The sequence below is a fragment of the Tamandua tetradactyla genome, chromosome 17, assembly GCF_023851605.1.
Source record: "Tamandua tetradactyla isolate mTamTet1 chromosome 17, mTamTet1.pri, whole genome shotgun sequence".
Lineage (NCBI taxonomy): Eukaryota > Metazoa > Chordata > Mammalia > Pilosa > Myrmecophagidae > Tamandua > Tamandua tetradactyla.
In genome coordinates this window covers 4,184,664-4,204,354 of record NC_135343.1, presented here as the reverse complement: position 1 = coordinate 4,204,354, position 19,691 = coordinate 4,184,664, and the positions used below count along the sequence as shown (strand labels likewise).

At 47.9% G+C, this 19,691-nt stretch overlaps 1 protein-coding gene across 13 annotated transcripts in view; it reads right to left on the bottom strand.

The window, feature by feature from the left end:
- Positions 1-19,691, bottom strand: part of INPP4A (inositol polyphosphate-4-phosphatase type I A) — a 136,614-nt gene that overhangs the window by 11,433 nt on the left and 105,490 nt on the right. For 6 of the 13 annotated variants that reach the window (XR_013164145.1, XR_013164143.1, XR_013164149.1 and 3 more), the window contains 3 exons: positions 15,152-15,306; positions 3,096-3,172; positions 1,641-2,251 (listed from right to left, as the gene is read on the bottom strand). Coding sequence is in view for 5 of the 13 variants with exons in the window: in XM_077133821.1 (XP_076989936.1) it covers positions 7,562-7,694; positions 15,152-15,306 (288 nt within the window). In the remaining 8 variants the exon portion in view is untranslated. Of the gene's footprint in view, positions 1-1,640; positions 3,173-5,166; positions 7,695-8,054; positions 8,905-15,151; positions 15,307-19,691 lie in introns of those variants that run through there. The other 7 variants (XM_077133821.1, XM_077133823.1, XR_013164144.1 and 4 more) reach the window with 6 other exon arrangements.

Here is a 19,691-nt window from a genome sequence, read left to right as displayed (position 1 = left end):
AGGTGATTGTGAGTATAATTAACAGTGCTGAACTCCTTATGAGTGTGGTTGTTAGGGGAACTTTAGAGTCATGTCTGTCACCATAAAGAATGCCAGAGGCTACAATTTGGGACTGTATAACTCAGTGAATCTCATGGTGGGCATGACTGGGTAACAATACTAATGTAAAAAATTTCTTTTATGAAACTATTATGAGGAGTTCAAAATAGAGTAGTAAACGGGAAAAACACACCTATTGCAAACTGTGGACTACAGTTAACAGTAATATACTAATGTTCATTCATCAACAGTAACAGAAGTATCACATCAATCTAGGAATCAATGATGGTGGGGGTAAGGGATATGGGATGGTTTGGGTTTTCTTTTTCTTTTTTTTGGAGTAATGAAAATTTTCTAAAACTGAATACATATCAATAAAATTGCATTAAAAAACCTGTAAGATGCTTGTAGCCACTGTCCCTGTCAGTCCACTATTAGCCATGTACACCATGGCAGTACTCCAACATCTGCAGAAGAAAGATGAACAACTGCCACTGAAGTCTTCAGTTCTACCTAAATGGCCACCAGGAGACTCACGTTATCATATACTTGTCATGGTCAGGTTCATGTGTCAGCTTGGCCAGGTGGGGGTACCTGTTTGTCTGGTTGGGCAAGTGCTGGCCTGTCTGTTGCGATGAGGACATTTCATAGAATTATATCATGATCACGTTGGCTACATCCATAGCTGATTCCATTTGTAATCAGCCAAGGGGAGTGCCTTCATTAATGAGTGATGCTTAATCTAATCACTGGGCGCCTTTTTAGAATTCAGAAGAGACAGGTTCTCATCCTCCTTCAGCCAGTGAGCCTCTCCTGTGGAGTTCATCCAGACCCTCCACTGGAGTCATCAACCTCACAGCCTGCCCTATAGATTTTGGATTCTACTTTCCCACGGTTACGTGAGACACTTTTATAAATTTTATATTTATGAATATTTCCTGTTGATTCAGTTTCTCTAGAGAACCCTAACTAATACAATACCCATATGAAGCAAGCTTATATAATTGTTAACAAGAATATGGCAGAGCGATATTTGTATGCTGTAAGTGAATAAAAGAAGTAAAAACAATGAGTAACAGAAAAGGAAAAATAAGGTCAGTTCATCGTGTTGGTAGAAATCTCCAAAGAGGAGATTCCTCAGATGGGTCTCACAAGAGGTGTCGGGAGGTTGAGGCTGAACCAGATAAGGGATGATCGGGGCATGAACCAGGGCCACAAGTGTGGGTGTACATTATACTGAAGAGATAAAGATGTTAGTCGCTGATGGGATAGAGAGGGGGTCAGCGTGTTGGAAGGGAAAGCATGGGTTTGGTGTTGGACCTTCAAGCAGAATGATTAGCACATTGCTGGAGGTACAGACAGAGCTGGACCCTCCATCTAAGGGAGAGAGATTTGGAAGTCATTAGCATAAGATAAATGGCTAAGATTTCTTAGGAGAGAAGTTAGAGGGATGAAAACCATGGCCCAACCCTGGGGAAACACAATGCCAGTGATGGAGGAAGGACTTTAGGTTGGACAGCCCAGAGGGAGTGTGAAGCCACAGAGGCCAAGGCAGGGCGTGATGGAGCACCACACCTCTCCACCCACTCATCTCCACTTGCCATCTTCTCGCAGGCTCCCTATCCTCTCCAGCCAGTCTCCTCCGCTCTTCACCCGTTCACTGGCACAGTCAAAGACGGTGCTAGCAATGTGTAGGCACGTATTTAACCTGCCGGGACTGGCCTGGGAGGCCCACTGGGACCTGGTGGAGAAAGGAATTGTCATTAACAGTGCTGAGGCACAAAAGGGGACCATGTGGAAGGGGTATTTGGGCAGTTATGGAGAGTCTGACCCCCCACCCACAGCTCTAACAAAAATAAGTTCTTACCCACCTGCCAAATCTTTACACTGAGTGGGGAGAGGCACCGTATCCGGCATCACTAGGGGCTCCCAGGACCCCCACTCATGGGCTCCTCTGCCATTTGGAGAAACTTCCCCACCAGGAAGTCAACATTTGGCCTCTAAATTGCAGACCCACCATGTGGCTGGAGTCCCCTGGGTCAGGGCTAGAGCCACGACCCCTGTTGCCAAGGCTCAGGGATACAGTGTGGGTCAGGGCTACTGCTTCCAGGCCATGGGCGAGCCTCAGGGGTCATCAGGGACAGGGAGCTAAATGTCGTTTCCATCTCGCAATTCGCTTTTCTCCCTCTGCCGGAGCCTGTGCCACTTGATGCTCATGGAAGGAAAGAAAGATCTTTTGGGTCATAGACTCTCAGGGATCTTACTTTGTTTTTTCTGTATTCCTTACTGTTCTCAAATACTGGTTTTTATACAACGGAAAGGACTCAGGGTCCTTGAGGGGAGGTACTCATATACGTATAAGCCAGCTGTCCCTTTCCTCTGGGGAGACCCTCATGGGCAGCTGGGGGTGGGGTCAGGCACGGTCCCTGTTCCCCATTCTGTCATCACCGCAGGGTCTGGGGGAGCCCTAGGCTTCTGGGTCAGGGTTTCAAACAGAGCAGAGCACTTCACTCCTGGCAATTTCTTGAAAAATCAATTCTTGATAGGTCTGTATAAAGGAGGACATTTTTTAGAGAGAGGGGAAAAAAGAAAAAACAGTAGCAAGAAACGGAATCCACCCGCCTCCAGATGGAGCTGTGCACAGGCCTGCGGGAGGGGCTGGGGCAGCCATGGCCTGCCAGGAGCACGAGAAGACTCCCCGGTGCAGGTGGGGCCCTTCTGCTGGCCTCAGCTCCCAGCACTCACCACACACAACAGAGGGGTCCCCTTTCCTCTCAGGTAAAAAAAGATAGAAATGATGGAAGTTCTTCAGCATGACGTGGGATGCCACGATGCCAGGGCGTGCCTCACTCAGAAAGAGTAATCTTGTCACACCAACAGGAGGCTAACACCAGGTGGGAAAGGACTGTGGGAAACCTCTCCAAAAATCGTTCCAACTTGCAGTTCACAATTAGTAGTAAACAGTAGAGGGGCATTTACCCACCATCGTTAAGTTTGGAGGTAACGACTGTCCCATCAAAACTAAGATGAGAAGCTGCGACCCCAAACTCTCTTACCTTCCTCAGATGCAAAGTCCGCAGGGGTGCCCCCATCTGAGCAGCGACAGCATTGGATGTCATCTGGAAAGCAGACGCTGAGGGATGGAGACCAACGTGGCAGCGCCACACAGGCGACCACAGCCAGGGGATGGGCATAGGAGAAAGCTTGCACTGACTGCCTTCTGGGTGTCCTGAAATGACTCCCCCATTGCTTATCTCTACTTTTTCTTTTCTTTTTTTTGACATGGGCAGGGACCAGGAATCGAACCCGGGTCTCTGGCATGGCGGGCAAGTACTCTGCCCCTGAGCCACCATGGCCTGCCCTGCTTATCTCTAAAGAAGCAAAATTTGGCCTGGCCTAGAGCAGGGAGTCACTCTGATCTTGGGAAGCTGTAAACATAAAGTGGCTTGTGCCAAAATAAGTCTAGGTGGGTTGATCAAAACGTGAAGGGTGAAGCCATGAGAGCACTACAAACGTGAAGGATATGAAAGCACTACAAACGTGAAGAGTGAAGCCACGAGAGCACTGCAAACGTGAAGGGGAAGCCACGAGAGCACTGCAAACGTGAAGGGTGAAGCCACGAGAGCACTGCAAACGTGAAGGGTGAAGCCACGAGAGCACTGCAAACGTGAAGGGTGAAGCCATGAGAGCACTACAAACGTGAAGGATATGAGAGCACTACAAACGTGAAGAGTGAAGCCACGAGAGCACTACAAACATGAAGGATATGAGAGCACTACAAACGTGAAGAGTGAAGCCACGAGAGCACTACAAACGTGAAGGATATGAGAGCACTACAAACGTGAAGAGTGAAGCCATGAGAGCACTACAAACGTGAAGGGTGAAGCCATGAGAGCACTACAAACGTGAAGGATGAAGCCATGAGAGCACTACAAACATGAAGGATGAAGCCATGAGAGCACTGCAAACGTGAAGAGTGAAGCCACGAGAGCACTACAAATGGGAACGGGTGAGTACGTTCAAAATAACCTCAGGGCACGAGAGGCTAAGACAGAAACCAGAAATGACATCCGACAGGGCATGGATACATGCCAAGTGTGGCACTCGTGGGGCTTCCCACCAGCCCTTCCTCATTCACTCCACCGCATCTGGACACACAGGGAGCTGGGCATCCAGGGAGGGTCACTTTCAGAATGAAGCCAGAACTCAATTTCTGAACAAGCACCACAAAGAAAAAGATGGTTATATTTGGCTACAAGAAAAAGGAGAACTTACGGATGGCAAATGCCCACATAAACAAAGCCCAAGACAACTGACAAATAGGTTTTTAAAAATCTACAACATATGACAGAGGGGTTACTATATTGTATATTAAAAACACTTCATCTATATGAAAAAGATCATCACCCCCCAAAAATTACAAAAGTAAAAATATCCACAAAGGTATAAACAATTTACAATGTTCACAGTAATCGAAGAAATGGAAATTAAAAGAAGCGTCCTTTCCAATGTTGAGAATAAAGGGCAAAGGCACGTGCTACACGTGGTATTTAAATTTCGGGAGAGTTCTATTATTCAGTAATAATAGAAACAACTTAAAAGCACATTTTAATTATTCTTCAATTGGGTAATTCTAGAGCCAGGGATTTATCTGAAGGGATTCATTAGGCATGTGTCCAAGAAGAAGGTGCAAAGGCACAAGACGCAGTCCTGGTCCAAATGAACTCCAACCCTGAAGGGGACTGTACAATGTCAACAGGCAGCCCACAGAGATGACGGTCCCATCACCAAGGCACCTCACGCACACCTGTGTGGCATGTACCAGGGATGTCCACACAACACTGTGCACGAGGAAATGGATGCTCAGAGAGGGCAAGCAACTCGCTCAGAGATGCTGGCCACTGAGTGGCAGAACTAGGATCAGAACCTGGGTCTGTCTGTTGCCCAAGTCTGTCCTTTTAACTCCTCGCCCTGCTTCAAATGAGCTGAAAACAAGGTTATAAAACAGAAGTATTGTGCGGCCCCATATTTTCAAACCAATGCATTTGACATATGAGCATGCCACTAAAACGCAGCAATGATGGCCCAATCCTGTGCCGGACCCAAATTGCTCTAACTTAACAGAAAGAATCAGGCAAGACCAACTTTAATATTCTTGTCAGTTATTTATTATTTGTCATTCTTAAGACGAGTACATTTACAGCATACATGGCTTTGAATGAGCTAAGAATATATAAAACAGTAACTCTATGTTTATGTATAATAGTAATACTGCCCCAAACACATAAATACAAGTATTGTAATGCACTAAGCTTGGCAAATACAATTGTGTAGGGACAAAACTGTATTTTACAGTATTTTTACATTAGGTTTAAAGGAAACCCAAGGCCACTGGGCTGCAGGCGCTTTCCCAAGGTCACGGTGCCATTCAGATTTCAGCACAACTCAGCCTCGCTTTTTAAATGGGGGGTGGGTGGGGAGGTCCCATGAGGGCAGAAGCCAGAGCCTACTTTAGGGTAGCCTTCCAAGTGTGCTCCTTGTGGATGGGGACCGGTGCTCCGGGCACACAGGCCCCAGCGCCCGGCCGCAGTGCTCAGCTCTGGGGGAGCGGCTGCCACCTGAACACCCCCACAGGACTCGCGTTTAGATGGTGATCCATGAGATGAGGCCACAATGGAAAAATGGTTCATGTAAAAGTAACACATGCAAAACTGCTAACAAATGAGTTAACACCTGTTATTTTCTCTTTGATAAGTTAGATATTTAATGTTCTTCAGACAAAGTAAAAAAAAGATCCAGAAAACAATATGGGCAAAATATTTAATTTTAAAAATCAAGGAGAAATGTTAAAACGTAGTGCTGTTAAAGTGAGAAAAGACGGAAATAGAAAGATACTAGAACAATTGCAAATTTAATGAAAGGATAGAGAGGTGAAAGGCTAATCCAGCCACGGCGCTCAGAACTGACCCTTACAACGGGGGACCTGATGCCAGCAGCTGCCACCTCTGCACGGGGAGGGGGGTTGGTGGAGAATTTCTCTGCCTCCCCTGCTTGTAGAGAGCGGAGTTGCAAGGGGGAGTGCAGGGAGCACACCCACCCCTCCTGGGGTGCCCTCCAAGCTCAGCCAGTGGGATTTCCCTCCAGCGGGGCTCAGAAAGGAGCGGGCTCTGTGCACACCGGCTTCTGGGGAGGAGGGGTGAAGAGAGGCACCCAGTCCCACCCCTCCCTGAGTCTCACCCCCTGCTGTGTCCCCACAAAGGAGGGGGACCTTGCCGACCTCATCAGCCCCAGTCCCAAGTCTGCTATTCATCTCCAAGTGGCATTTCTAAAGTTAAGTCAAAAGAATATTATCTAAAATTTTGGACATTCTAATTCCCAAGGAGTTCATAAATACTCAGGGTTTTCAGCATCATTAGCATGAGCCATCTGTGTTTCCTGTACAGCCTTCTGAGTAGCATGTAAACATCATAACCATGATAAACAGAAATGATAAAACATATAAACACCTAAGAAAACTCTGCTATGTGCAGATAAGATTCATCATCTTCTAAAAGATGACCAGACTGTATTTTCTATGTAATTCCTAAGTTTCATGGCCCAGAGATCCCTTTCAAAACCTCATTCAAGGAGATTAATTCAACTTTCTCAATAATCATCTCCTGTAACAGAATGAGAAGAGGATAGTAACAATTATTGCAAACTTGAAAACAGACACTTTCATCAGATATTCAAACACGATGGTACTGTCTTTCAGAAGATAAACTGGAAGCCACGCAAAAGAATATCTGTTCTGAAAATATGTAGGTTTTTGCTCTCTCTGCACGCGGACACTCCCCCACGTAGCTGGTGGGTTTTGATCCCAAGGAGGGTGAGATGGCCTCAGTGCCTAGGCCCGCCCTCAGGCCACCACCCTGTCCTATCACTCCAAGGGACAGGAAGTGGGGCGCAGCCCAGGCGCCCCCGGAGAGCTGGGCACCATTAGTGCGGCGCTTGGACGGCAAGAGGACGGCTGGCCAGACCCCGTCCTGCAGCAGCAGGGGCAGCCCCCTCGCCCACACTGCAGCTGGCAGCCAAAAGATACTGGTCTGTTTCGGAGCCAATTATTTAATATTTTATTTGCTGTTTACCTTCAGATTTTTTAAAAAGTTGATTGTAACTAAATGCTCATTTTTTAGTTACTAGTAGAAAAATAAGTTACGTGATCATCTGCCTAAGTGGTATTTTTTAAAATGTAGCATTTCAGATACACCTAGCTTGATTCCTACAGGTAACTCCTGATGATCCCTGTGTCCTTATGGCTGAAAGCTGTTTGAATTGGCAGTGCTCACTATCCAAACTACGGAGCCAAACATCACCTTCTACTGATTCCAATGGGGGGACATGCTCCAAGACTCTTCTGCAAAATATTTTTTAAAACATATAAATAAAAACCAATCCTTCAGGTCTTCGTGAGGAATCCGTATAAAACACTAGAGGGTACCCACATTTATTATGTAACAGCTAATTAGAGGAAACCGTGTGTTCATGTTTCAACTTTTCCGTAAGTCCCTTCGGGAGGCCTGTAATGCTTGGGGAAAGCCTTCAGCTGCAGGGAATTAAACGCATATTTGCGACTTCCAACATTCTTCATTGTATTTTCTCTTCGACAACCCTCACTGGGGAAAAAACAAGCACAAGAAATGACAGCAGTAAAAAAGGAAAAAAGAAAAGACTTAAACTAAGATGAAATGAACTGATTATTTTCATAATATTAAAAAAAACGACTGATTAATTTAAACAGCTGCTGGACTCATTTACAACAATACACACGTAAGATGGTGGGTTTCTGAACATGGCAATTAAAAAGCACAGAGATGGACACAAGCTGTATCTACTAAACAAATATTTTTAACAAGCTAATGGTCTCATGTAATTCGGGGATCAATGCCTAATTATTGGAGGCTTCCGTCAACTCATGGCTGAAAGGTTCTGTTACACAGAAAACTCAACAGGAAAAGAAATATTGCCACTGTTACCTAAGCCCTGAGAGAGCCAAATGTGTCTCCATCAGCAACAGGTATCAGTCACATCAAATTCAAAATGCTGTTTCTTGCGGAATTCAGAGGGAAGCCAAGCCATCAGGCTGGGGCTGCGCTGCTGTGCTGGCCCCCGAGGTGCCACCAAGCAGGCCATCAGGGCTGGGAGCATCGTGGTGATGTCCAAGGATGGCCAGCCAGCCCCCTGTCCCCAGAGAACCACTACCAGCATTTCCCCAGCTACAGGGGATGGTGTGTTGCCATGGCAACCCAGTGGGTCAAATAAACACCCAAGTGGAGGAAGGGCAGACAGGGGGAAGAGTGCTCCATTCCCCAGTGGGGGTCCAGGGGCTCTCTGGGAAATTCCCTGGTGCAAACATAAAATTAACGGGCAGAAGCTATTTTAAATAAAAAGGGCTTCCCACAGCATACAGTAATTTTCTGTCTTTATATTCTAAGGCTAGCAATTAAATCAACTAGTTACCAAATTTAGTACAAAATTCCTCTTAGGTGATGCAAAATTTACAGTTATCAAGAAATAGCAATTAAAAAAAATATTCCAGACTGTATGAAGACCATTATATTATGCTGCACATTAAAAAATATATATATATCAATGGTACTGCTCAAGCCTTTGTAAGTGAGAAAGGATGTCTCCTTATCAAGAACATGTAAAATATTTTGGTAAGGCATAGTAATTTTTCATTCAAAAGATAAGCCCAGGTCATTTTTGAAAAGTATCCACCCACTTGTTACTACTTTAGTAGCTCACATGTGCTTTCTTGTCCGCAGGGATGCAGGACCAGGCTAGGAGGGCATCACCTGAGCTAAGCGCCCCTGCACAAGAGCCCTAGAGGAAATGATGGCCATGTCTGTCTAACATTCAATAACTAAATAAAAATGTAATCTACTTAAAACACAAACTACAGGTACCTATACACAGTTAATGTTTCAGAATCTTTGGAAGCTTTTACATTCATGGACTATTTCAGGTATGGCTTCTCCATTTACACAGAAATGCATAAAGCTCTCAAAAGCCCCTATCACTAGTAAATGCCAAAGTGCCCTGAGGGGCAAGGAACAATAATTTGTGAGCTTCTGCACTATCTTTTATTTACATTTAAAGAAGCTAATTATTGGGTTAGCTGGCTGAATATTTTTAATTTTATACATTAAATTACAATTGAGATTTATTTTCATTTCAATTTCATTTTTAAATTGAATCATATTTACTTTTCCTCCAAATGCCTAAAGCTGGTCGTGTGCTGATGCTATGCTATGATCGCAGCTCTGAAGGTCTGGGCTGGGACTCGGCACTCAGCACTCCAGTGTGAAGTAGAGGAAAGCGCATGCCTGTGGCAGCTCATGTTTCCTTCTGTGGGGCCAGCCCACAATCTGCAGACAAACCCTTCCATCCATCATATAGTTGCGTAATTTTTAGAAATCAATAATACAAGTTGAGAAGGGTGCAGATAAATTTTCTCCAGAAGGGTTGAATTACTGGCCATATGGTTGTTTTTTTTTTTTTTTATAGCAATTCAATGTTTCTTTTCAAGAACATCCATTTTTGAGATGAAAAATTGGAATGGAAATTCTAGATGACTGCTAACTTTAAGGACCCCCTGGCATGCCCTTTCCTGTGGCATCTTTCTAGCTCATGGGGTGCAAGGCAGCCTGGCGGGTGTGTGCCAGGTGAGGGTGGCAGAGGCGATGTGCCTGAACTGACAGCTCTGCCTAAATCCAGCCACAAATCAACAGTGATCAACATAATTTTCCTTTAATACCATCCAAAGAAAACCACTTTCACATGTGGTCTCCCTAGATTCTGAAAGATGTTTTAACACTGACTAGATGTGATTGACGCTGACGTCCTAGTGCAAACCCTACCTTAGAAACGCCCTGAAAACCATCACCAAATAGCAACAACTCCCGAGTCCTGAATCTTTGTTTCATTCTGCCCAGTTCTCCGTAAGGAGAGTACACTGTGGATATATATTTGACATGATTTCATGAGTACAAGGCCTGACATTAAAATTCAGCATAAAGGAAGCACACGCTGAGTCTTCTATCACAAATATGCTAAGGAAAATGGTGAGCCAAATGCAGCTTTCTTTCTGGTTCTTCAGAGGGCCCTGCCTGGCTGGTCTCAGGGAGTCCTTTCTGGTTAGTCCTCCACTGTTCTATCTTTAGAGTGTTCTGCCTGGGAAGAGAGGCCAAGAGCCTTATGCTCTCTCCCCTCCATCCCTTTCCTCTCTCAACCAAACAGCCAAACTCAGCCCAGCACAGGCAGGGTGGGTGCCCGGAGACAGGAGGCCGGAGGGACTGCCACAGCTGTGCGTAGGCAGTGGCTCTGTGAGGGGGCTCTGCAGAGGCCCAGAGGCACCTCCAGCTCCAGGAGACAAGGAGCACGGTCCTGGGGACAGGCCTCCATCACGCCGTCCCCTGCCCAAGTGAGAGTGGGCACAGGTGCACCACCACTGTGAGGCAACAAAAGCGCCTTGCCCAGGTAGGGAGGGCAGAGAAGGCATGGAATGAGAGAACAAGGTTGCAGAATCCATTTTCCCTCTTTCAGGTGAAGCAACAGAATGGCTTGGGGGAGGTGAAGGGAGACCCAGACAGGAGGACAGGCAATTGGAAAAACTGATGCCTGGCATCACGTCGCTATAACTTATTGCTATCAAGCGGCTGGCATTTGTGGAGAGACACCCCAATGATGGCAGCCAGGTGTGGTGCCAGAAAAAGCCCCATTTATTCTGGAGAGTTCAGTGGGCACACTGCACTTGTGGAAGAGTGGCCTCACGCCAGGATATGGCCAGAGGAAGCACCTACCCTTGGAACACTGCCTTGCTCAAGGCCTGGGCAGGAGGGGTTCCAGGTATGCCAGGAGGATGCTGAACGCTGAGGGCTCAAGGCTGAACTGGGCCTTAGTGGTTCAAAGCTAACTGCTCCTAGGGTCCCCAGAACTGGGACCCTAGAGCTGATGCCACATCTGAGAATTCCCAAAGAAAGTTCTGAGCGTCTTAGAAAGAGAATGGTGAGGAAGATTTTGTGGTGAACTGGGTTTGTATGAAAGCATGAGGGTAAATTTCCAGTAAAGCCAATTTCTCTGAAGTCATTCTTATTTATTTACGCTGATGGAGAGAAATCCACTTCCATAACATACCAGCGGGAGGCAGAAAACACCACATAACCTGACCTGGAACACAGAGGCACCACCGCTTCTTCTCTAGGAGCTATATAATTCTCTAAGTTATTCTGCTGCCTTTAGATGACTACCATTCTGCCACAGCAAACGTGAAGATCACAAACCACCCCCTTTCACAGCCACTGCCACGATAAAATCAAGAGTAAGAACAAAAGCCAAACCACCCTTTATTGCTCACAGCTCCACCTGGCACAACCTTGCAAAAGTCAAGCCTCATATTTTTGGTTACTTTTCTTGATTTTTTTCATTGTTAATCATATTTGCTTAGTAAGAAAGAAAGGATGTCTGGACTTTAATCTGGCATCAAAGATGCATTTTTTAAATGAAAAATGCTGTTGTAAGAAAAATAAACATATGTAATCTGAACAGTCTCTTCTTACTATCTACTAATTTCTGGAATCAGTTTAATGATCCTTAAGAGTTAAAAGGGCAATTGCTAAGGTCACGTGCAATATGAGTCAGACTTGTTGCAATATGCTCTGTATTCACAGCTCTGCACCATCCCAAATTGAAAAGATTTAAACACGAGAAGGAAATGTTATGGTTCTGCAAACTGTCTGCTACCTTAATTCAGAGACTATGCTTTGCAATGAAAGCAGAAAGCCCAGTGCTGACAGGCAGCTGGCTTATCTGGATGAGCCAATTACACAGCAGCAACTTTCTTTGTTTCTCTTCAAAAGGAAAGGAAAGGTTAGCAGTACATTTAAGGAATGTTATTAAATATACACTTTCTTTTCAGACAGAATTCCTTTCTTGGGAGACAGGGCACACAAAGTGTACAGGTAATAAACACTGTTACATCAGAAAGTAAGAGACTTGGTACAAGAAACTCCAGGCCAGCTAAACTGTGAAGTAACAGGGCACTGTAAGAGCATGTTACAAGCACGGGAACATACTTTAAACGAGCAAGTCCTTTCGGTGAAATACTTTGGCGGGCGTTTACAGTTGAGAACAACAAAAGTCAAAGCGTAAGGCATGACACACTCCTCGGCAGACCGCGCTTTGCCACACTCCTTCTGTCCAGTTAGGTACATGGTGGCTGCACAGATTCTGGCACTTTTGTTTTCCTTGTGACTTATTATTAATTTCTCATCAGAGTATTCATTTGCAACGCAATTTGGCCACCAGGTAGGCTATGCTCAGAAAGAGCCACACAATCAGTAAATTGGGGCTCAGGGCTAGCAAGGGGAGGGAGCAGAGCAGGCTGGGGTCTAGTCTTAAGTCTCGGGTGGGCACCAGGCCACTCAGGTTCTTCTGGGTGACCACCTCCCGTGTTCCAATGCTGTGAAAAGGAAAGGTTTGGGAGAAAGAAAAAGAAAAAAGGAAAGGAAAGAAAACAAAGGGGGGAAAAAAGAGAGACACGTGCAGTAGATTTTATGGAAAAACAAAAAAAAACAGGCATGGGAGAAAAAGGAGAACCAAAAAACAAGATATATTTTTTAAAAAAGGAATGAAGCCACAACAAAAAGGAAAGGTGATATGCAGAAAGGGGTGCAAAAGGAAGATGGAAACAAAACCAGCACAGTTACAAGAAAAAAAGGAGAGAAAGAGAAGTGAAAATAAGAAAAACTATTGTATTCTACCGAAAATAAACACATGTAGTTGAATAAATGGTTGTCCATGTGGCGCCCCACGTGGCCAGCCCTCTCCATGCAGCGCCGCCGTCCCGCATGCGCAGCCGGGGCTCGGGAAAGCACGCCCACCACGAAGAACCATTGGCGTTTGGCCTCCTCACACTTGCGGGCCGGGCTCCGCCTTCCCGCACTCCACACTCCTCCGGGCGGGCGTGCAGGGCCGGGGCAGAGCGGCTGGCCTCTAACTCTGCAAGCGTTTTGCTACAAGCCGGTCCCAAATCAGACCAAGAGGGCAGAGCAGGCTGCCCTGGAAGCACTGCGAGGTCCTCCCCTCTGCGGCCACGGGAAAGCTGGCTGGCCACCCCATGTCCTCCAGGGCGGCACCTGAGAGGCCACCACTAAGTGTCCTCTGCCCCTGCTCACCCTGGCCTCCAGGAGCGGTCAGTCCACTGTGCCCTCTCCCCTCATCCTGGCCCCCAGCCTGCCTGCTCTATACTTGCGTCCTGTAAGATGTAACAATAAAAAGAGTCCTAAAATGTCTCCATGCCAGTGCTTGGCCTGAGGGCTCCCATCTGAAGCACAGGCCATGGCCACCCAGCAACCAGAAGCGCTGGCACCCGGCCCGGGGACTGCAGCCTGCCCAGTGGAAACGTGCCTTCACCGCGTGGGACAGCCCAGAACCCCCGAAGCCACAGGCCGTGGAAGCACTGGTCCAGCCTGCGGGGCGAGTAGCACCACTGGGCAGGTGGGGCGCCAGGGCCCACCGAGCGGCAGCTCAGCAAGGCGGCAGCAGTGTGCCCTCAGGGCTGGGTGGGCTAGGAGTAACCTCTTAAGTTATTCTTATAGTAATATGTGATCCTGATAGATGTTCTAGAAAACTCAGAAAAACATAAGAAAGTCTGAAAAACTAGCTGTGCTTGGAGGCTGGCGGCTCATGGCCGGGCCTGCGCTTCAGGCACCCCACTGCTCATGAGTGCATCTGGGGACATTCCCGAGAACACGGGCATATGGGAACAGGGCCAGGAGCCCGGGGGCAGGCACTCCCAGGGTGAGAGCAGCTGCTGATCCCTGGGGAACCCCTCGCAGAGGGGAGCTCCTCATACAGGCTTCCACTACCAGGGCCCCGCTAGTCCCTTCTGTCTCTCCGCTGGCTGGGGGCCAGCACCAAAAGACCAGGGGGTGCCTGCTCACCAGCTGCCACTCCAGGCCATGGCATAGAAGATGCTCTGGCGGCCGAGGGGGCTGGGCAGGGCCTGGGAACCTCCTTTGTAGTGGCTCTGAAGCACCCCTCTACAGGCAGAGGGTCCTGTGCTTCCTTAAAGCGCATAAACAGGTGGCTTTGGGCAAAAGGGAGGCTTAGATGAACTTGCAAAGTCAGACCAGGGCCAACACAACTCCATTTTGACGAAATACTATTACCAAGAGGTGGGAGAACCTGTGCCATTTTTGTGCATTAGTGTGAGAAGGTCAAACGTGGAAACATACAGAAAGGATAAGAGAATCAAACGCTTTAAAGAACTTGGTGAGAGGACAAATGGTAGAGAACATTCAGGAGTGAGTGCTGGAGATGAGAGGCGGACAGCAGAGGTGAGCCACATGGGAGAGGACGGGAGCCTGGTTCTTATCCTTTCTTAGGTATGTGAGGGACTGCTGCCGCAGTGCTGGGAGCGAGCCCTGGTCGGCAGGGAGCACACTGCTCAGGGCCGGCTCCAGCTCTGCAGACACAGCTCGGAGTCCAAGCCCATCAGGGTGAGGCACACGTAGCACGCACACAGGGCGAGCCTGCTGCCATCACCAGAAAACACTCAAGTGAACACATTGCTCAGAAAAGCCAATGGCGTCCCTGCTGCAGAAGCAGGTGAACCAGTGCAACCTGCAGACGCACCATCTTCTCGAAAGCTGGAATGTGCGGATATGTATATAGTACGTCACATGCAGGCGACGTAAGGGGAGGCTGCCTGCTGGTGAAACCCTGAGCCTGACCCCTACGAGGCTGTGGCCGCGGGAATGCGTCCTATCCCCCACCTGCAGCGTGGCCATGGGCTGGCAGCAGCCACCTCAAGGTCCTTGTTGGGTTTTCTAGTGCCTACACTAGCCCTCTTGCCTACACACTTTCAACAGGCCTGCTCATAGACACCAGTAACTCTTTCAGCCCCCCACCCCTCGACTTAAGAGAGAACACAGCCTCCCTTGCCCTTATACATGAGTGATGTTTCCGGTCACACTGGAGCCGGAGTCAAGGGAACTGGTGCCGGCGAGGCCCGGCCAGGAAGGCTCGTCTGCAGCTTGCACGGGCCCGGGGCGGGCAGCGGGCTCACCTGCGCATGCACTCCAGGGCCTGGGTGAAGACCTGCGGGGCCATGCCGTGCTCGTGCTGCAGGATGAGGCCTTGCTCCAGTGTCACTGACATGGCTGTGCGGTCCTTGGCACTCTTGCAGCTGGTGAACCGGACCCCATTAAGGCGGCGGCAGATCTGCCAAAGGAGAACAAGCTATAGTGAGGACAGGGTGTCTGCAGGAAAGGGTGGAGAGCTGGCCCAGCAAGGACCCCTGGGGCCAGGCCACCCCGCTGTGCTTACTGCCCACTGAGCCTGGCTCCACTCCACATCGTGCTAGGGCCCGAGTGGAACCCATTCACTTAAAAGTCAGAGCCCCAGGATGGCCTCTCCTTCTGGCTGTTCCTGGAGAGTCCTGTCTCCCCCACAGCCACTCCTTCCCTGCTGAGGCTTCACCATCTGTCACTCTCACCAGGTACCTGCTTCCAAAAGAAGCCCAGGCCCTCTGGTTGTTCCCAACCTTTCCCCGGCTAAGCCCCTGGAGGAAGAGGACAGCACAGACAACAAACTGGGGGGTGCCAGAGCAGCTCACAGGAGGCTCCCTGCCCTGGTCTGGGTCTCTGGGTCTTTCTGGAGGGCCTGGGAGGCTCATCCTTCACCCTCTTCATCCCTGCAGATGGGAATAGCTCAGAAGACCATTTTCCTTGGGTACTTCACAGCTCTCCCCACCACCTTTTCTCACTCGCGGCTCACGAATGGGCATCCACGCGTCTGGTGGGGAGAGGTCCCCTCCAGAAGGCAGAGGCCTTCTCAACACCCCACCTGCCCCTGTTGGAGGGAACACCTGGGCCACTCCTCTGTTCCATCTCTGTTCCATCAGATACAACCCCAGGCCACAAATTCCAAAAGCTCTCAAACCAGAAAAGGCTGGGATGGGTTTTTTCGTTTCTTGGATGTTTGCAGCAACCTCATTAGGCAGCACAACCAGATCTGAGGTGTTGTGAGGCTATCTGTGATCTTTATTTACCTCATTTCCTGTAAACAGTCACTGTTCAGTGGGGGCACATTAATGGGCTGCCCCAGCTTCTGGAGGTTAGCAGCCATACTCTGTGCACAGTAAAACCCTTCCAAATCTGGAAACCTGTGAACTGCCAGACACCTGGCCTCATAGGCTCAGAAAAGGGCCTAGTCCCGAGGGCATCACAGGCATCACTGTGGCAGAATTCCCGGGGGCTGTGACATGTCTGCCTCTAGGGCCAGGACAGTCAGGGACATGCAGCTCCCAGGTGCCATCGGCAGGCAGTGCAGGGCGCCCCTGAACTGTGACGAGAGAAACGCAGAGGCAGAAAAGGCCCCAACAAATGCAGGCAAAACCATGAGGAGGAGGGTAGGCTTCTTTCAAGAACAGACCAAAACACCAAACAAAGAAGGCCCTATGCCAGGGGAAGAGTGATCATACAAAGGTGTAGAGTACTCGCTGTCAAAGTAGGTGAACTTGGATATGCTTATCATATCCTACAAGCTGTGGGATCCAACACACAACATGAGCAGGAGCTATAAACAGGCTCAAAAAAAGGTTTCAATTCATGGGTGGTGCGTCAGAAGCTGACCCAGGCTTGGGAAGGAAGGCAGGGGTGCTTAGTGGTGTACCCGTGCCCAAGAGGGCGGATACAAGAGGACTCTGGCTGACACCGGGCTTGGGCCTGGGTCCCCACTCGTGAAATGAGCCTTAGATCTGACTCAGGCTTTCCCCGAGGGGAGCCAGAAATGCAAGTTAGAGAGATCCCAGAAAGGAGAGCAGCTCTAGTCCAAATAGGAGGGAAGATCGGGCACCTGGGCAGTAGCTCCCCTCTGCTCCCAGGGACTCTGGAGAGCCTCCGAAAACTGACGCATCCTGGGGTCTCTGAACCCCCACCCTCCCCCGCACCATAGATGTCTACGCTTCTATAGATGTTTATTTCTAGGCCTTGGGGCCCTGCAGGGAACAGAACTACGGGCGACTTGTTCCACCTGGCTTGAGGGTCAATCGCCCCCACATGACATGCTTTGTCTGTCAGGTAGCAAAGGCCCTGGCTCCCAAGCAGGTGGGCATGATGTGTCTGTACCTGCTCTCATCTGGGGAGTGGCCAGTGTGCTCTGCTCTGGCCCTGCTCTGAGCGAGTCAGCTCATATGTGCCGGCACTGAGGGGTCCGGCCCCGTGGCCCTCAGGCCCCTCCACGCCGGTGGGAAAGGCCGGCCCTTTGGCTAAAGCCTCCTGGCAGAGGTACTGGGGTGAGGGTGAGGTTGCTCCCAGGGAACCTCCTGCCCCAGAAGACATAATACAACAAGCCAGAGGAGCCACCTGGCTCCCAAGTATCAGCAGAGGCCCCATGGCGGGTGGCAGGGGACCCACCCTGTATGTGATCTGCCCATGCCCTGCACGAACTGGAAACCTACAGAGCTTTCTGTCTGCTGCAGTTTAAAAATGTGTTGTTGAAATTAAAGATCAAAAAGGCAGCTGGGCCACAGGGAGGAGGTCCTCCTGCCAAGTCATCCTACATTTTTTCAAATGATGAGGTTTTCCAGTTGAGACAACTGGAAGGGCAAGTGAACAGGGTGGATTTAAAGGTGAACAAAGAAGATGAGCACAGCAACAGCACTGAACAAATGCTCACTGTGGAGGATGATAAAAAGGAGCTTCCACCTCTCCAGAACATCAGCTAGCTCCATCTCCCTACACCATATTATTGACAACCCCTTCCGACATGAAAAAGGTAGAATGGCTACAACCCAAATACCCCTAAAGAGTGGGATAGAAAAATTAAAGGTGATGGTGAAGTTATACAGAGAAGGTAGGGTTTAACAAATGAATATGAATGCCGAGTCACTAAATTGATATTTCTTTTAGTGTTGAATATCTTAGAGCAGCTAGAAATAAAAACCTAAAATTGTAGAATTGCAATCCATACCAAATTCTGAACTCTGTTCTACAACTAGTTTTGCTGTGCTTTGAAATTTATTGCTTTTTTGCATATATGTTATTTTTCACAAAAGAAAAAAAATCTATTGTGATGATAAAAAAGTACTTATTCCTTCTGGCCTCCTATATTCTGGAGCAGCTAGAGGGAGAAATCTGAGATGATGGTATGGTAGCCCATGACAAACTCTGGGATCTGTTCTGTAACTACTTGAAGAGTGCTTTGAGAAAATATTGCTTTTTTCTTTCTTTGCTTTGTATATATGCTATACTATACAATAAAAAACTTAAAAAAAAAAAAGAGGGGCTTCCTAATCTTACAACTCAACAATAAAAAGACAACCCAATTTAAAAAAATGGACAAAAGACAGGAATAGACATGTCAATGGCAAAGAGGCACATGAAAAGATACTCAGCTTCGCTAGCTATTAGGGAATTGCAAACCAAAACCTCTATGAGATGTCATCTCACACCTACTGCAATGGTCACTGATAAATAAAGAGAAAACTACAAGTGTTAGAGAGGTTGTTGAGAAATAGCAACATTTATTCACTGCTGGTGGGAATGTATAATGTCTCATCCGCTCTGGAAGACAGTTAGGCAGTTCCTCAGGAAGCTAAGTATAGAGCTGCCTTGCGACCCAGCAATCCCGCAGCTCAGGATATACCCAGAATATGTGAAAGCAGGACACAGACAGACGTGTGCACACTGATGCTCACAGAGGCATCGTTCACAATTGCCATAAGACAGACGTGTGCACACTGATGCTCACAGCAGCCTCGTTCACAATTGCCATAAGACAGACGTGTGCACACCGATGCTCACAGCGGCACCATTCACAATTGCCATAAGACAGACGTACACACACCAATGCTCACAGCGGCACTGTTCACAATGCCAAAAAGGCAGGAACAACCCAAGTGTCCATCAACAGGTGAATGGGTAAACAAAATGTGGTCTGTGCACATGGTGGAATATTATTCAGCAGAAAGAAGGAATGAAGTCCTAGAGCATGTGACAACACGGTGTACCCTGAGGACATTGTGTTGCGTGAAATAAGTCAGACACACAAGGACAAATATTGTATGATCTCACTGAGACTGTAGGTAAACTAATATAATATGTGAATTTATAGACATAAAATCTAGAATATAGGTTACCAGGATATAGAAGGAGGCTTAAGGAAAGGGAGTGGTTGCATAATATATGCAGGATGTTTAACTAGGGTGGACTTAAATGTTTGGAAACGGACTGAGGTGACAGCAGCCCATTGCTGTGAGGATCATTAACTGAGCTGAAAGGCAGGTGAGTGGGGTGGGAAGAGGCCGTTCAGTCATGTGGGTCACCTGAAGGGAAGCAGAGGTTCCAACGTGGGAACATGTAATAGTGAACCTTGTGGGGACAATGACTGTGACTAACTGTACTAAGCTAAGACAGTTCTTTCACAAACTAGAGCAAATGTACACTATTACAAGGAGTTAATAATGGAGGAATTATGTACTATTGGAAATATGTATATATGGAAAAATGTACTATTGCAAACTGTGAACTACAGTTAACAGTAATATTTTAATTCTCTTTCATCAACAGTGACAAACTGACCACACCAACACTATGGGTGAATAA